The sequence below is a fragment of the Ipomoea triloba genome, chromosome 1 (genome assembly GCF_003576645.1).
Source record: "Ipomoea triloba cultivar NCNSP0323 chromosome 1, ASM357664v1".
NCBI classification, from domain to species: domain Eukaryota; kingdom Viridiplantae; phylum Streptophyta; class Magnoliopsida; order Solanales; family Convolvulaceae; genus Ipomoea; species Ipomoea triloba.
The window spans coordinates 1,446,821-1,474,782 of record NC_044916.1 but is presented as its reverse complement, the minus strand read 5'-3'; the positions used below and the strand labels follow the sequence as shown (position 1 = coordinate 1,474,782).

The 27,962-nt window shown below is 35.9% G+C and overlaps 4 protein-coding genes across 5 annotated transcripts in view; 1 reads left to right on the top strand and 3 right to left on the bottom strand.

Moving 5' to 3' along the window:
- LOC116015690 (probable helicase MAGATAMA 3) overlaps positions 1–3,084 on the top strand; it is an 11,635-nt gene extending 8,551 nt beyond the window's left edge. The window contains exons 16-20 of the mRNA XM_031256085.1: positions 382–466; positions 590–958; positions 1,289–1,411; positions 1,495–1,584; positions 2,588–3,084. Coding sequence (XP_031111945.1) covers positions 382–466; positions 590–958; positions 1,289–1,411; positions 1,495–1,584; positions 2,588–2,818 — 898 coding nt within the window. The 3' untranslated portion in view covers positions 2,819–3,084. The remainder of the gene's footprint in view (positions 1–381; positions 467–589; positions 959–1,288; positions 1,412–1,494; positions 1,585–2,587) is intronic.
- A 681-nt stretch (positions 3,085–3,765) lies between these two features.
- LOC116000261 lies at positions 3,766–6,318 on the bottom strand. Of its 2 annotated transcripts, none has more exons than XM_031240310.1 (2): positions 6,167–6,318; positions 3,766–5,414 (listed from the first exon to the last, which is right to left on the bottom strand). In XM_031240310.1, exon 2 carries the CDS (start codon positions 5,252–5,254, stop codon positions 4,067–4,069), a length of 1,188 nt encoding a protein of 395 aa, XP_031096170.1. In that variant the 5' UTR covers positions 5,255–5,414; positions 6,167–6,318; the 3' UTR covers positions 3,766–4,066. The 2 variants fall into 2 exon arrangements, with proteins under 2 accessions (XP_031096170.1, XP_031096179.1); XM_031240319.1 differs by lacking the exon at positions 6,167–6,318 and adding an exon at positions 5,634–5,999.
- A 1,626-nt stretch (positions 6,319–7,944) lies between these two features.
- Positions 7,945–11,968, bottom strand: LOC116032569 (tubby-like F-box protein 8). The gene is made up of 5 exons (XM_031275204.1): positions 11,576–11,968; positions 9,727–10,198; positions 9,536–9,623; positions 9,160–9,292; positions 7,945–8,824 (listed from the first exon to the last, which is right to left on the bottom strand). The coding sequence occupies exons 2-5, from the start codon at positions 10,072–10,074 to the stop codon at positions 8,089–8,091; spliced, it is 1,305 nt and encodes a 434-aa protein (XP_031131064.1). The 5' UTR covers positions 10,075–10,198; positions 11,576–11,968; the 3' UTR covers positions 7,945–8,088.
- A 4,515-nt stretch (positions 11,969–16,483) lies between these two features.
- LOC116012403 (actin-97-like) lies at positions 16,484–20,564 on the bottom strand. Its single transcript, XM_031251969.1, has 4 exons — positions 20,407–20,564; positions 19,321–19,714; positions 17,545–18,158; positions 16,484–17,001 (listed from the first exon to the last, which is right to left on the bottom strand). Exons 1-4 carry the CDS (start codon positions 20,464–20,466, stop codon positions 16,936–16,938), a joined length of 1,134 nt encoding a protein of 377 aa, XP_031107829.1. The 5' UTR covers positions 20,467–20,564; the 3' UTR covers positions 16,484–16,935.
- Positions 20,565–27,962: the final 7,398 nt, after the last annotated feature.

Below are 27,962 nucleotides of genomic sequence, written 5' to 3'. Positions count from 1 at the left end.
GGGGGGGGGGGGGGGGGGGGGGGTACGTCTGATGGCGAATCTGGACAGTCATAATTAAAAATAATGTACATTCAATATAAAAATAATGTACTTTTAGTGTCTTAAAAATGTACATTGTATTCAGGGGATGTACATTATTTGTATACTGAATGTACATTATACATGTACATTATATTGTATAATGTACATTCAGTACACAAATAATGTACATTTAGTATATTAAAATGTACTTTTTGTTATGGTCCACACAATAATTTGCCGGAATGAGGGGAGGTGGGCTTTGACACTTCCAATGCCTAGAAAATTTAATCAATGAAGTATTATTGTTATCTGTTTCTAATGATATTCTGCTGTCATGTTCTCACTCGATGGATATAATAGGTATGGCACAAGTTTGTTTAAAAGACTGCAAAAAGCTGGCTATCCAGTGCAGATGCTGAAGACTCAGTATCGAATGCATCCAGAGGTTTGTTGAAGTTTGTTTTTGTGATACTGTGATTTGGTTATATATAGCTCGTGAACATCAAAATCTCATATTTTGAGAGTAGACATGCACAGCTGTCTTACTTTTATCTAATTAATAATGAAGATTAGGAACTTTCCTTCAAGAGAATTTTATGACGAGGCATTAGAAGATGGACCTGATGTCGAAGAGCAAACGAAGCGTGCATGGCATAATTATCGCTGTTTTGGGCCCTTTTGCTTTTTCGACATACACGAGGGCAAAGAATCCCAGCCCTCAGGAAGTGGCTCTTGGGTGAATGTTGACGAGGTGGAGTTTGTACTTGCAATTTATCGTGAGTTGGTGACTAGATATCCAGAACTTAAGTCAAGCTCCAAGCTTGCGATTATATCCCCATACAGACATCAAGTCAAGCTTATACGCCAAAAGTTTCGTGAGACATTTGGATTAGACTCGGAGAAAGTTGTTGATGTCAACACAGTTGATGGATTCCAGGTATCAGCTTCATATCTCCTTACATTTGCATGAATGTTTTGATGTCCCTCATTATCTGCTCAAATTAGATTCAAGCATATAATCTCTGGGCCAAAGACCTTGTGGTCTACACCCGGTTTACACTCCCACATGGAAGGGAGTGGGTTCGAGCCTCAGTGGAGGCGACTGTTGACTCTTTCTGCTTCAGTAGGTTGAGAAAGTAGTTATGAACAGATATTACATTGTAACAAAGTCAGTAGTACTCAAAAAAAAAAAAGCATATAATCTCTGGCGTGGATCTATATATTATTTGTTATTGGGTGAAGTAAATTATTCTGTATCTTCTAACAGGGACGTGAAAAAGATGTTGCAATCTTCTCATGTGTCCGGTCGAATAAAGATAGAGGTATTGGATTTGTGGCTGATTTCCGGCGAATGAACGTGGGCATCACTAGGGCTAGGGCCTCAGTCTTGGTATAGCTTTATACAAATTATTCGGGTGCAAGATCTTATCATTCACATGACATATACTGTCATTTACTAACCCGTTCTTTTAGGTTGTAGGTTCTGCATCAACATTAAAAAGAGGAGACAAGCATTGGAAAAACCTGATCGAAAGCGCAGAGCAGAGAAATGCATTTTTCAAGGTAAGAAAACTACTCGAAACTGCTCCCCACTGCATTCTGTCAATCCAAACTCCAAAGATATACACCGAAATTGTTGGATTTTCCTTCTTTTTTAATAATTTAAGTGCTGAACGTTGGAATTATAATTTCTCGAGTACCTTGGTTAGCAAAATATCCTCAAATTTTGAGGAATGATTTAGAGAAAATTGAGATATGCATAGGAAGGTCTTCAACTCCCTAGGGTGAAATTGAAGATGATCATGTGGTTTGAACATCTCGTTCCATGACCTCCTCTTGCTAGTCTCCTTTCCCCCACACTACACAAGTGATATGGCCACGCTCCATGTTATTATTATTATAGTGGAATTACCACTAGTTTGAGACGTTGAATTTGGGAGATGGAATGGCCTGGCGGGTGGAGAATAACAACCACCCGCCAGTTAGGCGGAAGCAATAATGAAGAATCAAGGAATGGGAAAATGTATATAAGAATGAAAGATTACAATATATTAGTATGATAGTACATATATATATATATATATATATATATATATATATACATATACATAACTGTAAGTACCTATCCATAAACTGACACCTATTCCTAAACAGACACAACTCTATAGATAAACTTAACTCTTTATTTTTCAACAATTATTATAGTGGAATGACCACTAGTTCGAGACATTTTATGGGTAGTTACAACTTACAACCACTACAGGAGTTTGTGGGTAATGCGTAGTTTTAGCTTTTCCCCCATTAACTTGTATATACATCTTCATATGGAAATGAAGGAGGAACTAATAACATATTGATTAAACCTCTCTGGATTTCCTGCTCTCCCGAGTCCCGTCTCTCTTTCTATGGAGTTTAGCTGCCACTCAAAGCACAACCATGTTTTTTCTCCGTAGTTTTCCGGAATTTCAGCTGTCACTCGAAGCATAGCCAATTGTGTGCATTGTGTGGCCGATTTTTTTTTTCTTCTTTTTTTTAACTCACATCTTTTAACCATCTTGCCTGTTAGGTCACCAAGCCATACAATGATCTTTTCACCGACGTGAAGCTGAAGACGACGTGGGCTAGAGACTCTGCCCAACAAGGGATGCCGGAGGCACATACAGGCGATATGGATACCGAAATGCCTGTCGATACTACTGCTGTCGATGCTGCTGATCAAGAGCAAGGAGACGAACCCGAGTGGGGAGATGGTGGAGATGAAGGAATGGATGGCGGTGGTGGCGCAGACGAGGACTAAGGTGTTACTGACAAGTATGCCCCCAGCATTACTGACTATACCACAAGATAGATGTTATGAACTCAATTTGCAGTATATTTTTGGAATCTATGTTATTTTGAGCTCCACTATTTGTATTGGATGTATGAATTACGTTCAATACATTTCCAATATTATATTTATTCTTGACCAAACCAAAAATCTCACTCGATATGACATGTACTATATATTGTCGAAATTATTTATATCATTTTTGGTAAATTTATTAATGGTGATTGTTTGAGCCATACGTGTTATGCTGTATATAAGGATCGGTGTGTCTTGTAACAGATATTCACCGAGAAGTCAATAAATGTGTAAGAGGGATGACCTCGTTTTGCAGCTCTTACAACATCCTCAAGAATGAAACAAATTGTTTTTTTTCACACGTTTTGTATGATATGGAAGAAATAGTTAAAAACATGATAGAGGTGTTAAGCATATATATAATATATATATGTGCAATCCAACGGCTTAAGTTTTTAGTAGAGATAGAACACATACTTTAATTTCATATCAGAGTGAATCTCATGCCAAAGGTTATAGACATGAATTTTCGCGTCAGCTGATAAAAAGAGAGACTAGAGACTAAAGTTCACGTGTTGCTTGGAGCCCATTAAAAAATAATCGGTCCACATTGCTTGGAGCTGTTCAAAAAGGTGAGATGGAACACTAGCATACAACCTTTTTTTTTTCTGTAACTATTGTAGATGTTAGTTTGCAAGTTTTTGATGATCCCGTTTGATGGGATTGGATTGTATTTTTGCAAGTTTTTAATGATCCGCTTGATGGGATCAGATTGGTTTAATACAATATGAGTTGCCTAACTTGTTTGGCACTTTAGCATAGATTATCATGATCTTTTGAAGTTATATTTGTTTCCGTTTGTATTAATTTTTTTTAAAATTAATAATATACTAAATACTCCGTAATAAAAAGATCTGTAAATTATACGGAGTATATCCAAACAGTGAAACAGAACAGAGTTGAAAGTTAAAAGATTTGAACATAAACAAACATCAAACAAAATCTTCTCTTCCACATCATAGCCATTAATGTTTCCACCAATTCATACCCATCAGCACTGAAAGTTTTGAATTCCACCAATTGCCATCTCAAAATGTTCTTCCAAACAGTGATGGCAATTGCTGGAACTTTTAAGGCTTCCTTCTTCACTTACAGTTGACAAAACAACACAACACAACAGTCATAGGTTTATGTTTCTCACTCTCAGGTATTCGCCAAGAACTCGAGACCCTCGGCGCGACAGGTTCTGATTTTTCTGAAGACCTCCCTCAGTTGGCGTTCTAGCGGCCCGAGCTCTGTCTGGTAAGTTTTGGATACCAGCGATAGTGTCCCCACGCTTTCCCTGACGTCTTCCTTGTGTTCCTCGGAGAGCGGGAGCTGAGGAGAATCTAGCAGCTCGGATAAGTGGTGGACGCCTTTTTCGATTTGATGGATTTCCTTTAGTAGTCCGTTGTTGGAGTTTCGACCGCGTTTCTTGGATTCTTCCATTATCCGGGAATGGAGTGTCTGGAGGGAACGGCTCCACGGGAATAGATTGGGGATGGTGATGTTGGTCTGGAGGCCATGGTCTTGGCAGGGGATGGCGGCAACGATGGCCCACAGAACGAACAAAAGGACGTGGCTCATTGTGAACACGAGTGTAGCTAGACCGTTAGTAGCGGCAACCTCGTTGGCGTTAGGAGGGACTAAACCGTTGGCGATAAGCTGAAGCTGCTTGGATGCGGACCAGGAGGGCGACACGCTCCACGAGAGAGACCTCGAGTGCCTTGGGGAACGTTGAGGGTGGTCTTTAGTCCTGTTGTGGTGTCCAAAAGACCGGTTCCGGATCGAAAAGACGGACCCCGTGTCCTTTTCATCTAGCATCGCTAGACTCAAATCCGTCAGAGCTTTTCTCGCTCGACGCAGATGACTCTCGCCGATCATTCTTTGTTGAGGAGGATCCAATGCAGAAACGACGATCTCCAAATGCCTCTGCCACAAATGAATCTTCTGAATCCCATCTCGGGTCGCATTGCATATATCGAGCGCCTTAATATTCATATCAAAATAATCCGAGAGGATCTTGTCTTGACTCTGCTTCGAGATGAACTCTTTGCGGCTGCATAAGACCGCCCTAAACTCATCCTGACAATCCCCAAACGCATCCAACAACTTCCTTACCCACGAAACCGAGAGGAATTCTTCCCCATTTGCCACCGAGAGATCAGAAAACCGAGATGAAACTAGTCTTTGAAATGACCTTAACTCCGACCCTCCAGACTCTTGGCTACTAGACCCCCCCTGCTCACTTTCCACCGAGTGTATCTGATCACTCCTGATAGAAAAAATCCCACGACGAAACGAAGGGAAAGGAATACGAGAAAAAGAGCCCTGATTTTCTGAAGAGGGCATTGTCACACAATGTTAAACAAACCCCTTCAGAATCTGAATATCACTCAATTCAACATAACCACAAAACCGCAAATCAGTCAAATGACAATGACAACGTCAAACCTCTTCAGAATCTGAGAATTACACTTAATTCACCATATCACCATGAACAACACCAATCCTGAACCAGCACAGGAAACAAAAAACCACAAATCAGTCAAATGCAAACCTCAAAAACAAAAACCAAAAAGTGAGTAAGAAAAACAAAGAAACAACCGATCAAAATAGGGAACTAGCCAGGCTATTGGTTTGGTAATCACAAGGTTCCAAGTTTGACTCCCAGTGGGAGCAGCCTTCTTGGTTTGAGCCGATCAACTATGGACAACTTAAGTTGATTTACCTCATTTTCGTCGATCAACTATAGGCAACCTAAGTTGGTTTGCCTGCTTTTGCGGTCCTTCGACACGACAAGGTTTACCCAATTCACACACTCGGGCTAGGGATTAGGTCACAAGGTCAAAGTTTACTCATTGCACACGTGATTGCAGGTTTTCTTGTTCCCCAAAATGAGGGAGTTTCCCCTTCCCAAATCCCAAAATCCCAAATCCCAAATCCCAATCCAACCCAGATTCACACAACACATGAAAATGAACCTCAAATCAACAAACTTCACAGAGCTAGAAACCCCATCATCTATATTGAATTCAGACAGACATGGGAAAACAAAACAGTTCTCAAAACAAAAACAAAGGCTCAAATGAAAGACAATTAAAACCCCAAAATCAAGCAAACCTAATCCGACAAGTTCCCTTCATTCTAAGAAAACAAAAATCGTATCTTGGAGGCAAAGACATGGTATTTATTTCACGAAAACAAATTCAGCAACAGAAATTTGGAAATGCTTAATGTATTGGGAACGTAAAAAGGATTTACCTTAGAAAGCAGAATGGATATTACATCTGCTCCTCGGAAGCGATGAGGAGCCCATACGCAAGCTAGCGAAGAAAAGCAAACCCCACCATCTTTTTGGTCGGGGAAATTCGTAGGAGGAAAGACGGAGGCGTGTTTGAGAAGATAGAAGAAAAAAACAAAAAAAACCAAAACCTGGAGACAGTACAGAATAAATAAATAGGAGATTATTTGTGTTTGTTCGGTTGTTCACTTGTATGTTCCCCCTGTACATAGGAATTTTGTCGTTTTATTTATTTATTTATATTTAATTTAGAATTAATTCCACCAAGAGGTCCTTTGTCTTTGGTGGCAATTCCAAATTTAGTCACACATTATCGTTTTTGTCATTTAACATCCCAGACTATTAGTTTTTGGACACTTTTAGTCCTTATGAATTTTTCTAATTTTAATTAGGCCATTTGTCTCTTCATATTTTTCTTTTGTTATTTTTTCCGATTTCAACCAATTTAATTGGTTTAGGACTTTACAAAAAATCGGTTGAAAAATATGGTTACTAACAATCAGTTACCTAAAGTCTTAAACCAATTATACCGGTTGAAACCGGAAAAAAAATAACAAAAGAACAATATGAAGAGACAAAAATGCCTTTACTAAAAATAGGAAAATTCATGAGAAGGACTAAAAGTGTCCAAGAACTAATAATCTGGGATGTTAAATGTCAAAAAGTATAGTCTGGGACTAAATTTGGAATTGACACCAAAGACAAGGGACCTCTTGTGGAATTAACTCTTTATTTTATAACTTCCTACAATTCACTGAAGTAAAGGGAAAATTGAGCCAGCATGAGCAGCTCAGTTGGTCATAAGGGTAAAGGATCAGGTTTTATCACTGACAGTGTGGAAGCATCTTCTTAGATATTTGGACCGAAACAGATGACGTTAGCGTTGACTAATTTAATTCCAAGGATATAGAAGTAAATTCCTTAATAAAACTTGTATGCAATATAACCCTTTTCTCTCATTTCCCCTTTTTAATCATACAACACATTTGTAAAATTGGAACTTCTTGTCACCTCCACTTTGCTTTATAAACTTCATTTACATGACCTTCAAGTTAAGTTTTTTGATTTCAGTTTTCTTTCTTCTCCTTTGTGTACACATTCATATCAACTTATATAAAAACTCTACAACTCCCATTTTTTTTTGAAAAGTCAAATTTCAATATTTCAATTCTATTTATAAAAGAACAACTTAAAATACAATTTTGTGACAAATAACAAAATTTACTCCATAACGTGGACAAACTTAGTATCTTTTCTCCGAATTAGCATAACTCATGACATTTTGATGGGTAGTTATCCTCAAATTCGAATAAAGATGAGGTACAACAACTAAGAGATGACATCCTATAATTAATGGCTAAATTAGTTCATCAATACGGAGAATATTGATTATTTATTTAAACATATAAAATAAAGAAACAACAACTTACTAGTGATGGACTAAACTCGGATACAATCATAACTTAGGGGCTAAGCCAAAACTTGGTCATAACTAAAGAACCAAAGATGCAATTTTTCCATTATAAAGCTTTAAGATCAATTCTTCATAAGAATTTTACTATTTGAACCAGTATCTATAATTATATATCACTTATATAGTTATATTGTCCTTGCGGAATCCATAATTAAAAAAGTTAAAACTAAAAAACCTTTTAAGATTTAACAAATTCCTGTCGAGCCAAGGTGTGAGATCCGGGACAAGGGTTTCGCCTTTGCACCCAAATCAAAGACACAAAGGTTGTCACAGTTAAGAATAGGCGGCTTAGATTATGTTAAAACTAGAAAGGTAACCACAGACAAGGCAAATCAGTTTAATCTGTTTTACAATATTGAAATCTCTAATGGAGGAAATGACAGCAAAATGATGAAAAATATTCTTTCCTTATTCACAAGCCAATTTGGTGTCAAAGCTGCTTAAGCAGATGGCAAAAGCCTGAAATGCAGAGAGGGGATAGCGATAATCCATGGTGAACATATCTTTGCCCACCTTCCCGAATTGCAGGATGATCTTGTCATGATCGGGCTGGCTTGGCGGTTGGGAGGTTGTGGGCCCACCAGCAGGCGGTGGTGGCGGCGGTGGAGCGGCTGCGATCAGCTGGAAGTTCTTGACCGATGCGACCGTGACCCGCCCTCGAAAGTTGAGGCACCAGCACTGCAATTGCTCGTGCCAACGGGGCGCCTTGTTCTTTAGAACTAAGGGAGGCGCCTTCCCGTCGTCGTCGTTGTCTTCATTGGATGATGACGATACACCGACATCGGAGAATCTTGCACTGCCGAACTCGGTAGAGTGGTCGAGGGCCTTCGAGAACGAGATGCTTCGGAACGAGTCCTCGAGGGGCCTCGGGAGAAGCTCGGGCTGGCCAGGCACTGTGCCGTCAGCATCGAGGGCAGAGGCGGGAATACAGTGCATGATGCAGTGCATCCTTCGTGGACCCCGGGTCCCAAGCACGTTTAGCTCGTATGTTACCTGAGCTATGTTGTAGCTTCCAGTCGGAACTTTGGGAGACACTTTCTTGGAAGAGAATCTCCGGCTCGTGCGCCCTGGTGCCCCGATGGGCACTCCAGTACACGGGGGCTGCGTGTCGTATATTAAGAACTTCGTGCCCAGAAAATTTGATCTGCAAGGAACAACACCAAATAAAGTCGTGTCTCTACAAAAAAACGTCACATAAAGGATAGAAAGTCGAAGATTGATCCTTTAGAATGGTAAGAGTAAATGTCTTATGCGTCTTTTCTCATATCAGTCTTCAATAGTTCGATTTGTTTTAACATGACACGAAAAATCACAAATTATATTGGCTCTTTGTGCTTCATTTGGTTGAGAAAGTAGCTATGAACAGATACTACCTTGTAACAGAGTCAACAGTACTCAAAAAAAAATCACAAATTATATTGGACTAGACAACGTTAAACGAGAAGAGAAGACAATAACATGTATATTAAGGATCCGTACCTCAGTTTTCCAATGTATGTGTTGTTGGATCTTGAGATGTTCTCAGCATTCATCGAGATAACATACTCTGTGCAAGTAGTTCGCCTCGTTCTTTTTGCAGAGAGAAGGAACTTTCCGTTTTCAACTAGCAAAGCTACAAAGTCAAGTTGCAATGTGTATTAGCAGTCGAGACAGAAAAGACAAACAACTGCAGACAAAAGTTGATTAGCAGACTTAAAATCCTATGCCTAGGTTACCGAGAAGAATTCCCATAGTAAATATCATCGCACATAGATAGATTATTTAAGTATTGCATATGCCAGATGCTATATACTAATACACTCGTTAAGAACGAGAATTTAAATTGATTGGATTGAAAAATTTGTAAATTACTTACTTGGGCTCAGACACAAGAAAAGATGGTAGGTTAAGTTAGACTTGTCCCGCTTGATGAAGCATTGGATAGTTCCATCACGAGGCCCGGGCTGAAAAGGGAAATTAACGGGTCAGTAGTTTTCTCGGTTAACTTGGTGGATTCTGAAATACTGAGGGCTAGTTTAATGTGCAGATGAAGTTGGGGCGAAGTACCTGCTTTAGGGAAACTGGAAAAGTGATTTTCCCGCAAATTTCTGGACCTCTGACGATCTCTTTACACATACTCCTCCATGACCTGCAAACTGCAGCACAAGCAACGACGTGCTTCCGAGCGGGCCAAGCGCTCTCGCTCTCCTCTAACCTTCTGATTACGTCGAAAAGGAGCTCGGTCGGGAGATTAGCCCAACAACTGGTCTGAATTACAGAGGGTTGGTCACTCAAGTCGTGAAATGAACCGTGGGATCTGCCCCTGTGGTGACCGGACAGCCTCACGTCAAAGCTGCGTCTCGATAAGCTCCCGAAGCTATCCCTAACATCCCGAACTATACTACGAAACGACATTGAATACTGAATCTGCTGGGTAGAAATGTAGAATGCAAAGAAACAGAATAAAAATCGCTGTTCCTCGATCACTCTCGTTAAATAGGCGTTTTCGAGTAAATTACAGCTCGCTTGTCAAGTGAATCTGGATGCCACAGAACAAAAAGACAAATTGCGTGATTCACTGATGAGAATAACAATAAGCAGCTAAGAACATATGAGAAAAGGAGAAAACTGAGAAAAGCATTCAAAGAGAAGGGATAATAAACGTGTTTAGATTCTTAAATATCATTGCATCGGAAAATAAAACTAAGATCGCCAACACCAGATTGAATCCCCCCTCCACGAATGACAAGAACAAAAGACCAAACAAAGGCATAACTTTCACGTATATCGCAATCAAGCCATCAAAGAAAACGAACAACCACACAAGGCTGAAGTCCTAATACCGCTATCACCGTCCACAATGTGAAGCCAGACTTCTGCCACACCATTTGCAGATAGATTCTTGTAATTAGACCCACACAAGCTGATCAACACAAAGAAAAGTCTAATACGTAACCCCGCCTAAGACCTAGTTTAGGTTCTAATTTTCCATGTGATTCTCACCTCCAAATTTAGTACAATAGTACACATTCAATGCACCCCATCGTTTCACCCCACCTATATTTTCAAGTATTAAAGATGTTATAGGGGCAACCCTGGCCAAATTGGTGGGGCTGTTGACTCAGTAATCACAAGGTTCCAAGTTTCACTCCCCGCCTAGACTAGTTTACCTCCTAGTGATCCTTTGCCGATTAGGGCCAGTCAAGTTGGTCAGGCAATTGGCTCAGTAACTCCAAGTTTGACTCCCGGTCTAGATTGGTTTACCTCCTTGTGATCGTTTACCTAGACTCACAAGGTGGGCTTCACCCAGAGTTAAAAGTCAACTATTTGCATTTTCTATGACTGAATTTCTTTTCACTCACACCATCTGATGGAACAACAAACAACACTCAAACTATTCTTCAAAGCAACACAGAAGAATCCATCACAGTAATAGGCTAATCAAAGCTCCATAGCTGATACAGATATGGAGACCCAAAAAAAAAAAGCAGATAAACTTCACTCTCAGAAAGGAGATTTGGGGTTTTTTTTGGGGGTGGGGGTGGGTATAGCTTGAAGCCTTTAAAAGCCAGGAACTTTATCCACAAGAAACCACTAAAATTCAAGAAAAAAGATCCCCAAAAACAAGAAAGAAAGAAAATAAACCATTTTTAGCCTGGATAAACAGTGTTTACCAGCTAATAAGCAACACTTGTGGTTGAGCTATCATATCAACAGACCCAAAATGGCCAAGAAAACTAGAAATTCACACAAGAAATTAAACATCATTAACTGAGAATCACAGGATGTTCTACAAATTGTGGCATACAAAACTTAGGTAAACATAAACACAGATCAATTGTGAATAACCATCTGAGCAGAGACACAGATACTATCCAAGATCTAATGGTAAATAAGGGCAGAGATAGATCTGTACCTTATACAAAGAAAGTCAGCAGAGATGAGAGGCTCCAGAGTAAATGCAAGGAAATTTTTTCTGGGAACTTTAGAGCATATAAGAAGAAGAAGAAGAAGGAGAGGATCAGAAGAAAAGAAGAAGTGGGTCAGACACAGAAATTGGATAAAATTCACCTTATCTTTTTTCACTCAATACTGCCCTTTCTTTCTCTCTCTCTCTCTCATCCAGAGCTAGGCAGGCAGCATTGAATCTTGTTGTAAGAACAAGAAAGAGAGGATTGAAGAAGAAGAAGATAGAAAGAGAATAATGGTAATAAGGAAAAAGAAGAAACAATTAAAAGTCAGCATCCTTTTTACCCAACATTTGCCATTGGGGAAATGGAGATGGGAGGGAGTTGTACTGTGTTGGGAACAATAATGTGTCCAGAAACCACAGTGCTATTAACTATGGAGTATTTAAGCAACGCCCCAACTCCCAACAGTGGAGTTTTTTTTTTTACTTTCTTTCTTCCCAAATTGAGTCGTTTACTTATTGATAGCTTTAATGTAAACGGGGTCTACGATTACGCTACGGATACGTGTGTTACGGGTGGTGAAGGATGTCGCTCGGTGGGTCTACCGGTCGACAACTGAGCGGTTCGAAGCTATATCGCTCTACGAGTGACGAACAGTAATAAAGAATAAGCAAGAGAGATAATGATCAAATCACAAGTGTATTAGTATAGTATTGATGAGTTCTCCCCCTCCCAAGTGAGGGGAGTGATCCCTATTTATACTAAGCAGGTCACGTGAGTATTCAACGGATGTCATGCGGATGGTCTGACATGTCATGTCGGCATTGGCCACGTCGAACAGTCGTTCTACAGGATCTCCGTGACGCTTAGCTATGCTCGAGGTGGCAGGTTAATTACTCACAAAATGCCATCACTTGTCGCCTCGAGCCTTGCAAACAATTAGAATCTTCTGGGAGCTCAAGTGATTCCCGTAGGTTGGAATCTCCTAGCTCCCTAGTAGGTTGCCCGTAGGGTGGCAATAAGTCGCCCGTAGGGCGGTAGTAAGTCAACCGTAGGGTGGCAGTAGGTCGCCTGTAGGGCGGTAATAGGCCGACCAAGTGGTTGCTGACGAAGCGTAGAGTGATCGATGCGGATCGGCCAAGTGGTTGTTGGCGCGTAGAGTGGTCGATGCGGACCGACCGAGTGGTTGTTGATGGAGTGTAGAGTGGTCGATGCGGACCGACCGAGTGGTTGTCAAGTAGGGTGGCAAAGTGCATGGTCCGCCTAGTCCAATTGCTTATTTACCCATCACTTATATATAAACATTGTTGTTCTTAAAAGATTGAATCTTCAACTCTTAAGGTCCGACAGAGTATCAATGAGGATTTAACACGCTGGTGAAATTTGATTTGGAGTCGTTGTTTTCAAACTTTACTATTATGATCAATATGGGGACACTTATATATAAATATGATAAATAGCAAACTCATAGTCCCATACACAAAAAAAAAAAACAAAAAAAACAAAAAAAAAATTAATTATTGTGCATGACAACTCACCATAATTATTTCCTCGCAAATTTATAAGTCATTGAAAAACTTGTAAAAGTTGTTAAGTATGATTCTTTGGATTTTTTGAATATGAATATATTCAAATTCTTGTACTTTTATTGTTTTTACATTCTTCATGTATTAAAAATATGATTAAATCTTGGAAGAGATAATCGAGTGTAAAAAATGAATCTTGTGTGTATTATATATATATATATATATATATATATATATATATATATATATATATAAAATAAGTCTGAAAGGAATAATCCAGTGAATTGAACATAATTTTGTATTTGTATAATTTTAAATTAATATTCTTTCGGTCAAGTCTGTTACACGTCTTCTTAGTACACTTTATACTTTTTATGTGTAATTTGAAAATCATTACCGTACATTTATTTCATCGTATAAAAAAATGTCATCTTTTAAACTTGGTTATTTGTAATGAATTAAGTATATATATTAAAAAATTTATGCAATTTTCATTGATTGTTAATAAATAATTTGGTTGGTCAAATCTTTTTTTTTTTTTTTTTAAAACCGACAATATTTGAATAGCAAAACTTAATGCCTTAATGATAAAGTCCATCTTTTGGGGCATGGTATGAACAGTTTTGGTCTTTTTGACTTGACTGAGGCATCTTTATTGACTCTTTAAATAATAATATGATTGTATTTTTTAGTAAGAAAAAAAAAACTACCAATTATTATCGAAAGGGTTAAATTATATTATGGACCATGACGTACATTGCAATGTGAATTATGAATAAATATACAATTTTTAATATATTAGAAGTACATTATATTTGTATTGAAAATATATTATTTGATATAAGTGTACCAAATAATATATATTTCGTACTCAAATAATATACCTTAAAAGTGTATTAGAATGTACCTTTTGTATAGTAAAAACGTATCTTATGTCAATAGTCTACCTTACAATGTGGACTATGGTTCATAGTATAATGATTGATCGAAGGTTATATAAGGGTAAAGTCGTTTATGTGTAACAACTCACATATAACACATAAAAAGTAAATTGTACAATGAATACCATGTGTGATGGGCTTGAAAGCTCGGCTAATACCTCATATATGAACCCAACATCTCTCATTAAAGTGCAAGACAATCTCATTTTGCTCAATATGTCTAGTTGTATCACATTTTTACACCAGGTGATATTCTTATACTTAATTAATTATAGTAATGTTGAGTGATTTTTAAAAACCAATGAATATGAAAAATTATATATTAATTTAATCGAATCAAATGACATAATAATGCAAATTATTTAATATAAATAACATTTCTCAATATGTAATATAATAACAATATAAAATAATAAATGGCAATAAAGCATGCTTTGCATTCATCATTAAGCCCAGCTCAACCCAAAATAAAACCTTGTTTTTTAATTTTAAAATGGTTTTATTTAATAGGACTTCTTTTTTAGTGTAGTGAATTATAATATTATGAATAATAGGTGTTGATTCGGTTAATTCGATATATAAATTTACAAAATGTTTTAACCGTTAACCAAATCAAAATGTATTTATAATACTTGATTTTTTTCAACTAATTGATTGTATTAATCAATTAAGTGAAATATTTTAGTCAAATTTATAAATAAAATTATTTAATAATAATTAATCGAAATTTATCAATCCAATCGATTAACCAAATTTTTACTGAATTATACACACATCTATTATAAATACTCAATAATTTTGTAATTTCTTCTTACGTACCCTTCTTATATCTTTTTTTATAAAATGTAAGATGCAAATTTTATAAAATTTCCAATATCATAATAAATAAGCTCGACAAACAAGACAAGACAATTTTCAATAATCTCATGCCACCAAACATTACAAATAATAATATTGGACCCTGAAAGTAAGTAGTACTATATTATCTTATCTTATATTATTCAGAAATAGTTTATTAAGCACAATGCAATTAATTTAGCATTTTGAGACCAACTCGTGACCAACCTAATCATCAGCTTCAATTCATTCCCCCCTCAGGCTCTGACATTTGTTGGGTTTATTTATTTATATTTTTAGCTCGTTACTTGTTATATGTGATGGTAATAATATATATAGATTTCATAAAAAGAGAAATGAAAAATGTAGAATAGAAATGCGTGATGATGAATACCCCGAATAGGGTACTCAATTAAAAGTATGATTCGGTATGAGGAACTCGTAACTCAACCACGTTGCCCAGGAGATAGGCTGGTCTTGGCAGGCTGTACAATCGCTTGGTGTAGGACTGTAGGCAGTTGGATTGTGGAGCCCGACCGAGTGCGACACTCATATGCAATCAAATGAAGATCTTTTAGAGATTCTCTCATATTTGGCAATGTGATTTTCTTTTTCAATATTAGGCAAGAAATACGGCGGTTTAAAGAGTTTTTTTTTTAAGTTCAAATTTGTTAATTTTCTTTATTTTCTTTCTAGAGCATGTAAATCTTGTATAAATACCTCCTGTGACACATTGAAAGGGGTTCTACAATCAATTCATTTACAATTACTCTATTATCTCGCATATTATTTGTCCTTCTATTTTACACTTGTTTTGGTCCACCGTCCAGCAACTTCGTGGCCGTAAAACCAACACGTGAGAAAAGTATAAATAATATATACATATATATATGTGTGTGTGTGTAAACATTTTTCTTCAAATATGTATACATATTAATTCTTTTTAGAAACAAATGTTTTTTACATTTAAAAAAATTAGGAAAACAACTTTGAAACACTTGATAAAATTCTTGTAAATTTATGGAAAAAAACGTTATGAAATGTGAAAACCTTAATTCTTTAAAATTTGCGTATAATATAGGAGATAATTTACTCGAATTTGTCTTGGGGAATGGTAACATAATTGAAAAAATAGTTCAAAATTGTAAATTAAACTACCAAATAGGCAAATAATGCTTTGAATTTTATTGCCGAGTGTCTTTGTTAACCATTAAAGCAATATTTTCTTCATGCATAAAGTCTTTTAGACTTGATAATAATGGTTGCAAGGGTTAGTATTGATTTATAAGCGAATTATATTAAGTAGGGTAATTGAACCATAACAACATTAGTAGCGTGCGCACTTAGACTATAAGATCATTTTGAGTTTAATCCAAGTTGGGCAAAACTAGTGATCACTAATTGAATAACAATATTACTAACATGTTCTAAGCAATTTTGAGTTTTAAGCAATTTTTAGTTCATTTCGACTAATTTTGTATTGTGATATGAAGTCTGTTCTTATTTGTTAAATAATCAAAATTTTCCTATTTCCGTTCTCATATATATATATATTTTTTTAAAACAAGGTTCTCCAATAATTCAAAACTCAATACATGTACAATAATTATGATTAAAAAAGACAATGACAAAACAACAAATATGACATGATATTACATTGTGGTTCCTATGATGGATGTGTCACCTTAGGGACATAACTCCCTGTTTTGTGCAATAAGAATAGTTTTTAGATAATTAAAAAAAAAAAACAAACAAACAAACAAACAAACAAAAAAGAAAAACAAAAAACAAATACTCCTAAGCCCTAACCTATACCAAATACAAACCCAAAAGATCCAAAATTAAAAGATAGAGAGAGAGGCAAAAATCAAAACAATGCTCTTTCTTCTATACCTCAAATGACATCAAACTAATAGAATATTACATGACAAATCAAACGTCTCTAATCTAAAAACGTATCGAATAACACATAAATATGTGCAACTGACCAACTTGATAGAGAGCACAACAAAGCATACCATACACTGTAATCTTCATCTTCATTCTTGTATTTCTCGAAACTTAGAAGCATTTCCGGTGTACAATGGCAGGACCAGTCTCATCATATTCCGCTTTGGTTATCCACATCTGCAAATTGACATCATAAGCAAGCATTATGAGAGACTCCATATTGAACAATTAAAAAAAACTAATGCATTTATAATACCACGAGTAAGACTAAATAATAAGTTAATTTTGACGTTTCAATATTTATTTAACCCATAAACATTATGACAAATCGTTTAGGCGACAAGGGAAATCATAACGGGATAAACCCCACTCTATATAGACAAATTATATTGTAGTCTAGATCCAAAATACACAATTTAAATACTAAATATTCATAATTTATATCTGAATGCTCACAACTAAATATTCATAATTTACATACTAAATGTTCACAATTTGAATTATGAATATTCAATATTAAAATCGTGATGGGTCCATGGTATAACTATTGTTCCATATACTGTACTCACTCGGCCAACCATTTTGGCAAGCTGAGTGACATTTTAGTGTTAACAAGAAATTTTCAGACGAAAAATATTAGCAATAATTGAAGTCGTAACATTTTGATACTAGAATTATGGAATATGTATTCTAACCAAGCATGTAATTAATGTAGTGTACCTGTTGGAAGGTGCTAAGTGAAGCCAAGATTGAGCCCCCAATCCACACGCTATACTTCCGTTCCGGCGGCGCAACCACCTTGATCTTCATGCTCCCCGGCGCGAGCGCCGAGATCTCCTTGCTCATCCGATCGGCGATCCCGGGAAACATGGTAGATCCGCCGCTGAGAACGATATTCCCGTACAGATCTTTCCGGATATCAACATCGCTCTTCATGATCGAATTGTAAGTGGTCTCATGGATTCCGGCGGCCTCGAGCCCCACCAGCGCCGGCTGGAACAGAACCTCCGCGCAGCGAAATCGCTCCGATCCGACGGTTATCACCTGTCCGTCCGGCAACTCGTAGGTCTTCTCTAGCTCGGAGCTGCTCCTCGAGGTCTCGATTTCCTGCTCGAAATCTAGGGCTACGTATCCGAGCTTCTCCTTCACGTCCCGCACGATTTCCTTCTCGGCGGCGGAGACAAAATTGTATCCTCTCTCCTTCAGGATGTTGACCAGAGAATCTGTGAGATCGCGGCCGGCCAGATCCAGCCGGAGGATCGCGTGCGGTAGAGCGTAGCCTTCATAAATGGGGACGGTGTGCGTCACGCCATCGCCGGAATCCAGTACAACACCTATACATATTCATACCCATAGTTTAGTAGTTTACATGTCAAAGGGTAAGAGTAAGACCATGACCAATGGCAAACAAAAGAAAATGACTTCTACTGCATCTACTTCTTATTATTTTATTCTCTCACTTTTACCATTGATTTTTTTGCAATTGATAATTAATTATTTTTATTCAGTGAATTCTAATAAAAATGTCAAAGTTGGCTTAGAGTCCAATTTAAGAGTATGAATAGTATTTTTCTTGAGGAAATATGTCTTCATAAAATAACAAATTCTTTTTAATATAATAGTAAACAACTGGGAGGTCATGAGTTCAAGTCTCGGTTGGTAGGATATTGACTCGTTGAGCTTCAGTAGGTTAAAAAAGTATAATGGACAGATACTACATGTAACATGATCAATAGTACTCGAAAAAAAATAGTAAACAACTAAGAAATCAAAATAGTTCTTACATTTTCTTTAACTTTAATGTATTAAGAAGTTTGTAATCGCTACTCATGCAAATTATACCGCCGACCATACATATTCATTTTTAATAAATTAAAAATTTATTTGTAATGTATTGAATGTTCATTCAATTAATATACCTGCAAAAAGCTTCCAGTATACTAAAAATGAATGTATGGTCAAATGATATATATAATGATTGCATGCTTTACTTAAAATAAAGGTGCGCACGAAGTAAAATCCGTCTTGTAATCCTAGTTAAAGGTAAACTAACTAGTCTAGATTGTCCATTATTAACCAATTCAAATAAAAAATGTCAACCGAGAGTCATCCCTATTGAATTTCTAACTATTAAGATAGTCATAATTGACTGAAAAGTTAAAACTCCTAAAACTTTGTTAACTTTTGTAACTAATTAAAAACATCTAGCTAGCCTAATCAATCTAAGTTGTCTATGATTGATCAGCTCAAACTAAGAAGATTAATATACTACCCCACGTAGAATTGAACTTGGAGTTACCAAATCAATTGTCCGACGAACTTCGCTAGAATTGTCAAAAATATATATTTTGGTTATTGATCACCTGTTACCCAGTTAATTGGCATATTTTTTACTAGCTAGCACCTAAACTTTACTATTTTAGCAAAGTATTAATTGGATTAAACATGCATATTATAAACAAGGAAAAGTATGAACCTAGCTAGATAGCTAGCTACCTGTGGTGCGACCGCTGGCGTAAAGGGAAAGCACGGCTTGAATGGCGACGTACATGGCAGGCGTGTTGAAGGTCTCGAACATGATCTGCGTCATCTTCTCCCTGTTGGCCTTAGGGTTCATGGGCGCCTCGGTGAGCAAAACGGGGTGCTCGTCGGGGGAGACCCGGAGCTCGTTGTAGAAAGTGTGGTACCAGATCTTCTCCATGTCGTCCCAGTTGGTGACGATGCCGTGGTCGATCGGGTACTTGAGGTAAAGCATTCCTCGCTTCGACTGCGCCTCGTCGCCCACGTACGCGTCCTTTTGCCCCATCCCGACCATCACGCCCTGGTGCTTTGGCCGCCCTATGATGCTCGAAAACACCGCCCGAGGTGCATCATCCCCCGCAAATCCGGCCTGCAAGCCAATCACTCAGTCTTGTCGATAAAATTAATTTAATTAAATTGTCCATAGCTGATGAGTTTAAATCAAAAGGTCAATAAACCGTGGGTTTGAATTATCATTTTTTCTACTATAATTTCTTAGTTTTAAATTTCTTGTCACTTTAATTTTAATACTATACACGAGTTTTTTCGGCCGAACGAACTTTAGATTATGTTTAGTTAGAAAACTTGACAAAAGGGACCAAGCATGGTAGGAAATTAAACTTTAATTTCTCTATATACCAATATAATTAATAATGAAAAGAATGATATGGCTATCTAGCTAGCTTGTTTTTCATTATTTGCCCTGCTTTCAATTTCTTTGTAGGGCAAAGATCAGTAAAGGGGCAAGTTCAACATCAGGTGGGTATAAGTCCAACACTATGTCTCTAAAAAAATGTGACAGCAATATAAAAAAATAAAGTTGCACATTCGCTAAGTGTTATATTTTTTGACGTCGCAGTGCTAAGCGTTTAATCTAATAGTGGTATCATTGCCATAATTGATAGAAGGGCTAATAGTGAAACAAAAAAAAAAATGACAATGGAAAATTATAAGTGTAAATGGTACAAAAGTTGAGAGATCAAAAGTGATTAAAAAAAAAAAACACAAAACTCTTTTGACAACAATGATATATATTAAGGTATAGAGAGATGAGTGATGTACCTTAACCATGCCGGTGCCATTGTCACAGACAAGAGGTTGAATGTCTTCCATGTCACCCATTTTCTGCTTTCAAGATGATGCTTTTGAACTTGCAGTACGAGCTAGCAAAAATAGGCTTAACAGAGGTTAGTGTGGGAAAATATATGTAGTGAAGATGGGAGGTGGATCCGTATACGCATGCATATATAGGACTCGTGGGTGGTCGGTTTAGTCATAAAAGACCAAAAAGAAAAAGCAAGAAAAAGTGGGAATAGCATGCACTACACATTTTTTAATTAAAGAAAAATAATGTTCACTTTGAAATACTTTAGTTGAACAAATTGTGATTGATGACTATCAATAATCTTTTTTATGTATTGACACGATAAGAAAATAGTAAAATATCAACATATTTCATACCATATAAATTAAATATATAATTATATCTTAAACATTTACGAGTTTCAGTGTCTCACTTATAGAAATTCAATGATAAATGAAATATCTATGAACTCGCATTCTCTACTTACAACGTTTACTCTCACACTTAAAATTTTAATGTAGGCAATTCTACAGGAACCCACATGAAAAAATAACTTATCAACGTCCGTCATATCATAAAGTAAATTTGATAGAGTAAAATTTGAGACTATATGTAGTATAACTCATTATTAAATTAGTTAAATTATATATTTTTATCATGTGATGAAAATATATGCCCTTGAAACAGAATAACATTTTCCATGGGAAAAGTTGGAACAGATGTCTTGATTTGGGCAAATATATAAATAGAGATGGATGGAATCAACAAAAAGTTGCGGTCCAGGTTGGAAAATAGCGTCGGTCCATACAATTTCCACGTCATCATAGGGGTGGCTGAGTAGATAGCTATACGTTTCTGGCAGGGGCGGCGGCAACTGGCAGGTGGTTGGACGGTTTTCGGGCCGTCCATGTCTTGTCGGTCCACATCATTTTCTTGGCGGCTTTCTCTGTTGCGCAGTCAATCGAGAAATTATATAATGTTTTAAGGATTGATTTGTCGCTTCATTTGAATCGTTAATCCCATTGAATTGGTTTGTACGTACTCAGTAGTGAAATTTATAGGTGATTTTTGAGTTGCCATGTAAAGAAAAGAGGAGAGAAAGTGAAGAGAGAAAAAAAGGAAAAAGAAAATAGAAAATCTGGTTTTTCTCTCAAAAGAAATGTAAACGTGCCAGCAAACGTATGTACTGCATGCGCCGGCGGAACGCCCTTGTGCGTAAAACGCACACTATTACCCTTTCAATTCTTTTTCCACTGTGTCGCGGGATCCACAAAAATTTCTATTTTACAAGATGAGCTCTCACATTCTCTTTATTTCCCTTCTCTCTCTCGTCCATGGTGACAAATTTACTCTAAAAAATGGTGTAAAAACTACTAATATAGACACTCTAAGAGCATCCTCATTAGATATTTTAGATAGTTGTGCGATCCTAGTTGATGTGGATGATAGAGGAGAGGATAGAGAAGATTTGAGGTTCTTATCCAAGAACCTGATTTTTTATTTATACACGGGATTCCACCAAAAATGAAAAAGTCGCAGCTGATACGCGTGAGGCGCTACAAAAGCGTCCATCAGGGCACGTAGAATGCACACACCTGCTGGGCAGACTATTATTACTATTATTATTTTGCTTCTTCCCCTTCTCTCTCGATCTCATGTTTTTTCTCATACTCATCTATGCAAAAATCAACTTAAATCCCAAACTAATGAGCTAGCTCTAAGAGATTTTGATGAACTAATGAAATAGTGTTTATAATTTTTACTCTTTTTTCAAAAAAAAAAAAACGTAAAATTGTATAAGGTTAGAACAATAGTATTTTTAACAAAACTATAATGAGTAAAAGAATATTATATTTCCTTTTAAAAATATTATTCATCTTATGCGAAATGGTCTCGCGCAAACTTGTGTGTTTTTACTATTTATAATGTGTCATGTTGGATTATTGAATTTAGAGAGATTAATGGATATACTATATCGTACTCCGTAACACTTTAATTTTGACAATTATGATATTAAATAGGCTCAAGATTGATAAAATATGATCATATTTATGGTTAGACCCCGTTGTTATGCGATGGACCCGGGTCTGAACTAAGGTCCATGTTCACAATTTCATAATTTTATGTTCACAATTTTATAACTCTATGTTCATAATTTCACAACTCTATGTTCAAAAGTATAACACAATTTTGGACATATATAACAAAATTGTGAATATAGAGTTCAAAAATTGTGAATATTGAGTAATGTAATTTTGTATATTGAGATCTAAATGTGTGAATATAGAGTTCTAAAATTGTAAATATAAAGTTCTAAATTTGTGAACATAGACCCGAGCCACAACATAATTTGCCGGTTAGACCTCTATGGGCCTGGTCCGATTAAGATCCAAGGCCTCGATACTTCATATAGCTTGATTAAGACCAATCATATATAGGGCGATCGTTGTTCTAACCCAATTTTTAAATTTTTGAAGATCAACCTTAATAGTTAAGGAGTAATACATTATAGAAAATTATAATTATAAATATGGATAAGGGTCAAATTTGCCATTCAACTATAAGTCAAATAAGGCCATTCAAGTATAGGTCAAAGTGCAATTAGATCCATAAACTAACAAAAGTTTCAATTAGACCCTTAATCTCTTCACTTTGATGCAATTAAATTAATTAACATGTTATATATAGGTCACGGATAATTTTTGTATTTAAAAATTAATTTAAATAATAAATATATTTTAATTCAAATAAGTTAATAAAATAAAAAACTTTTGGCAACGTCTTCTTCGTTTTATTAAGCTACTTTCTCAACAAAATGAAACACTTCACTGAGGCTCAAACCGACCCCCTCCCATGTGGGGGTGAAATCGGGTGCCACTAGATCACAAGCTTTTGTTAATTTATAAGGCTAATTACACTTTGACTTATAATTTAAGAGCATTTGACCGTTAGTCCGTTATCCCGGATAAGAAGAAAATTATAAATTTATAATTATAATTGAAAAAAGAAATGAAAATAAAAACCATACGGGTTACCCGTTTTGGTATTGGGTCTAGGGTTGAGCTGATTTCCACAAACGCGCCTGGGCAGTGGTAATAGGACGGGAACGGCACGCTCCATTGACTTTCCCTTTCATACTTCATCTCAGCTCGCCGCCGCCTCAAACACACCACCCGACGAAGGTCAGTTCCGTTCGTCTAATCAGATCTGGATTTCAACATTATTTTCTTCAGCAGATTTACGGAATTCATTTGTAGATGTTTAAATATATATTTTTCCGCTAATTCTACGCGGATTTTCTGTGTTTTGCAGGTGAAATCAGCTGCATCAAGCTCTTCGCGTTTCGCGTCTGATCTTCATTCGACATGTGAGGATCTTCGCTCTTTTTCAATCGTTAAATTAATTAATTCGGAAGTATTTTTGCTTTTGTTTTGCTTCTTTGTCAATTACGTATATATCATTATGATTAACTTGCTATTTGCTGTATTTATAGATAGTGTGAGCTATTATTGTATAGGTACTGACAGTGTGTTCAATCCTTAATTTAATTAATTCGGACATATTTTGGTTTTTGTTTTGCTTCTTTGTCAATTACATGTATATCACTATGATTGACTTCCTATTAGCTGTGTGTATAGATAGTGTGAGCTTAGATTATTGTATAGGTACTGACAGTGTGTTCAATCGTTAATTTAATTAATTTGGACTTATTTTTGTTTTGCTTCTTTGTCAATCACGTATACATCAGTATGATTAGCTGTGTGTATAGATAGTGTGCGCTTGGATTATTGTATAGGTACTGACAGTGTGTTCAGATTTAGTTTATAAGGCTATTTTCTTTTGATCAGTGAATGAAACTGTGTCTTACAAGTTACAATTGTACCATGCTTTAGTTTAGTGGTTCTCCAATAAATGGGGACCTTTTCCATTCTATATGAAAGGATATAGTTGTTGAAATGACTTGATAAAGTAGCTAATTGATAATGAAGCAGGAGAGCTTCTTTATTTATTTATTTTGGATGAGTAAGAAAGGTAGGAGATTTTTTATTGTCTGGTTAATACTTTTGGATTCCCTAGTGCGTTGGGTTACTTGACCTGTGACTTATAGAGAATTGTAATGATGTCTTGATGCAAAGTTACCACCACCCTTTTCTTGAGTTGATATGTGTTCCTGAGAATTTGCAAAAGATGGCGTCTTGGACTCTTGGTATACATGCAATGGCTCATTAACTGCTTTGTGTGTTTCCTAACTTGTTTTTACCACCTAGGTCGGACGAGGAAGTTGTAGATCAGAAGAAGCTACTTGAAGATACTTGTAAGCCAAAATGCATAAGGCAGCTCCGGGAATATCAGGTGATTACCACACCCACCATAACAAAGAATAGCTTAGCATATTTGAAACCATGAGTATTCTGTGGATCTCATATTTGTTAGGGTGTATTATTTATCTAGTTATGTGCTTTAATGCTGTCATGCCTTTAGATCGGTTTAGTTTACTATTAAGATTTGGGAAATTGCTTATACTAAATTATTGAAATCTTGCATTTAAACAGTAGAAGGTTTGGATGAGAATATCTAATTGGCTAATTACATGGTTCATCTGCTATGCGACATTGATTGTGGAAATGACCAAAATAATATCTGAACCCAAGTGTATATAAGATAATACTTTTGTTATATGGCATAGCAAAATTGTAAACTAGTTGGATACCATTGGATGTACTTGTACATTTATTGAAGAACTAGTTATAGACACGCTCAATGCGCGATAAAAAACTGTCCGATGAACAAAAATGATAGTGAAATTATATAATCAAAATAAATGTAAAATTACATATTCTTATAACTATTACGATGAAAAAATATATAAAAGATAATATAAATAATAAATTCATAATATAAAATTTTAAATAAGTTGTAAGTGTATAAAAAAGTAAGACATAATATATAAATTATTATATTTACCAGTATTTTTTAATGGCGTTATGATTAGGCAGGGGGAATAGGGAGAAAAAGGAGCAAAATTGAAAAAAAAGTTGTAAATGTACAAGAGAGAAAACACAACGTATAAGTTAACACTAAATCTAATTACACCAATACATTTTTATTCTGAAGAGACCCTTACCAAATTTTTTAAAAAATAAGTAAAATATGTTGGTGGTATAAGACATTTCAACTGATTGTCTTTTGTGTTTTTTGCTCTAACAAAATGAAAGTACATTTGTATATTTATAGTTACTATTGACATGAGTTTTGGATTGCATTCCTTCTTTATCATTCACTAATCATGAAAAATATTAATCATATATTTTGCTTGTGCGAACACAAAAGAATAAAATCAGTTGGTTTAAAAGTTGGAACTACTAATGAAAAGCTTAATAAGGAACTATATATACGATCTATGTATTGAGAACATAAAGGTTCAGACTTTTAATTTTGGTGGCCATTAAATTGCTCAAAATGTGATATTGAGGTTGGGAGCATTACATTTAAAGTTTTATATACTTTAGTCTAGTTACATGTAAACTAGTTGGATACCATTGGATGTACTTGTACATTTATTGAAGAGTAAGTCTAGTTAGCATCCTTTTAAAAAAAAGTCTAGTTTGCATTGAATGCTAAAGCAATATGCACTTGTAGGACTTTGGTGAAATGTGACTATAGACATCTATCATATAGGGAATGAAACTATAATTCTGTGATCTGAAGGTGAAGCAGAATTGGATGCTTTAATGGTCTCTGTGGGTGCTAAAGCCACTGTAGATAACTTGGAGGACCAATAACAAAGACATCAGGGGACAATGGTGTATAGTAACTGGAAGGTTCTTTGGTTAGTGAATAATCAAGGTCTAGATTCGTTCGTGCATCATTCTGCCTTGAATTGTTTCTAAGTGTACAATCTAACCCTCACAGCTTAATTGAACCTACCCAGTTTTCTGGCTTAACCTAATTTTTTTTGGGTTGAGTGGGCATGGCACTTCTGTCATCCTGTCCCACTGATCAGAGTGTTTTGTCTTGGTAACTTGGCCAAATATTTGATACTTGACTACATGTAAGGATGAAATATTTCAAAAGCTTCTTATCTATTTTGCAAGTAAAATTAAAGGAAAGAATTTCCAAAAAAGATGGGTCTTTTGACTACTGCCAAAGCTACTTCTCTAATGCCAGGTTATACTTTTGTCAGTGATGAGGTTTACATGGGAAATTTGGTTTGCCAAGCCTTAGCAATCCTTAGAAAACCGGTTCAGTATCATGAATTCTTTTTAATAAATTTCAACCGTCCTTACATCTCACAGGCATGTGCTAAACGGATTGAAGGTGATGAAAGTGGGCACAAACATTGCACTGGACAATATTTTGATTATTGGCACTGCATTGACAAATGCGTAAGCATCTTCCTTCCCTCCTTTCTATTGATTCGTGTGCATTAGGTCTGATTTGTTCTTGAAACTCTTTTTGGGACACAGGTTGCCCTAAAGCTGTTTGCAAAACTCAAGTAGCAAGGATACAACGCATGTTTGCTAATTTGTTGCTGAGCAAGGCCTTTCTGCATTCATCATCTTTTTGTTAGAAGCTAGCAATGCTTCCAGGCAGGCTTCTTATTAACTGCATTGAAACTCTTGAACTTCAAGGGTCTTGAATCTGATTTAATAAGAAATTTTACATTGGGCTTGAATCTTACTATACTATTTTCTATTCAAATTGTTATGTGATCATCAACATGTTTCTCTATTTGGTATGATTCATATCTTTTTAATGCACCCTTAATACTAATGTTTTGCTCGTGTGATAAAACTTTTTAATATACCAAATGTAGTGTTTGGTTTTGAACTATTTTGTTTGTTATCCAAATCACAAATTAGAAATTTTAGATCATTCAAACTTATCTCTTGAAACAATAACATATAGAAGTTTGTAAATAATTTTTATTTTTGTTAATGCATATGATATGATTAGTCTTTAGAATCCACGGAGTTAATAATATATATATATTTTAAAAAGATTCCTTACAGCCCTGATTTTGGTATTATTGTACCAAAGGGCAAAGACACTCAAAATATCTGAACGGTAAGCGTACCGAAGCAAGGAAATTTTCTTGGTGGTTTATATTGTGCGTGCATCGCGCAGTGTAAGAGTGTAACTGCTCTTTAAGTACATTAGGGCTATGTTTGGCAAACCTAGCTGAAATGGTAGCTGAAAGCTGAAAAGTAGCTGAAAGTTGAAAAGCTATAAGCTCGAAGCTGAAATCTGAAGAGCTGTTAAGCTAGTTGTTATGCTTAAAAGTGTTTGGTAAAATTAGCTTTTTGATAAGTTGATAAATGTAAAAAGACTAAAAAGGACATCTACATCAAAGTTAAATAATTTTAAATTTAAATAGATTTGTTTACATATTAAAATATAAAATAATGAAATCAATATAATTTAATAAAATATAAAGTAAGAACATATATTTAAAAATATATAAAGTAAAACAAAATGTTTATAATTCATAAAATTAGTTCATTCAAAAATTATTGTTCAAACACAAATATCA

Bases quoted from the DNA above. Each gene is read 5' to 3' on its own strand.
- LOC116012403 (XM_031251969.1), bottom strand. From the start codon at position 20,466: ATGGGTGACATGGAAGACATTCAACCTCTTGTCTGTGACAATGGCACC. The intron at 18,159-19,320 runs GTAGCTAGCTAT...GAATATGTATAG, and splicing joins CGCCAGCGGTCGCACCACAG to GTGTTGTACTGGATTCCGGC. The intron at 17,002-17,544 runs GTACACTACATT...GTCAATTTGCAG, and splicing joins CACTTAGCACCTTCCAACAG to ATGTGGATAACCAAAGCGGA.
- LOC116032569 (XM_031275204.1), bottom strand. From the start codon at position 10,074: ATGTCGTTTCGTAGTATAGTTCGGGATGTTAGGGATAGCTTCGGGAGC. The intron at 9,624-9,726 runs GTACTTCGCCCC...TTCCCTTTTCAG, and splicing joins TTCCAGTTTCCCTAAAGCAG to CCCGGGCCTCGTGATGGAAC. The intron at 8,825-9,159 runs GTACGGATCCTT...TGTTCCTTGCAG, and splicing joins ACATACATTGGAAAACTGAG to ATCAAATTTTCTGGGCACGA.
- LOC116000261 (XM_031240310.1), bottom strand. From the start codon at position 5,254: ATGCCCTCTTCAGAAAATCAGGGCTCTTTTTCTCGTATTCCTTTCCCT.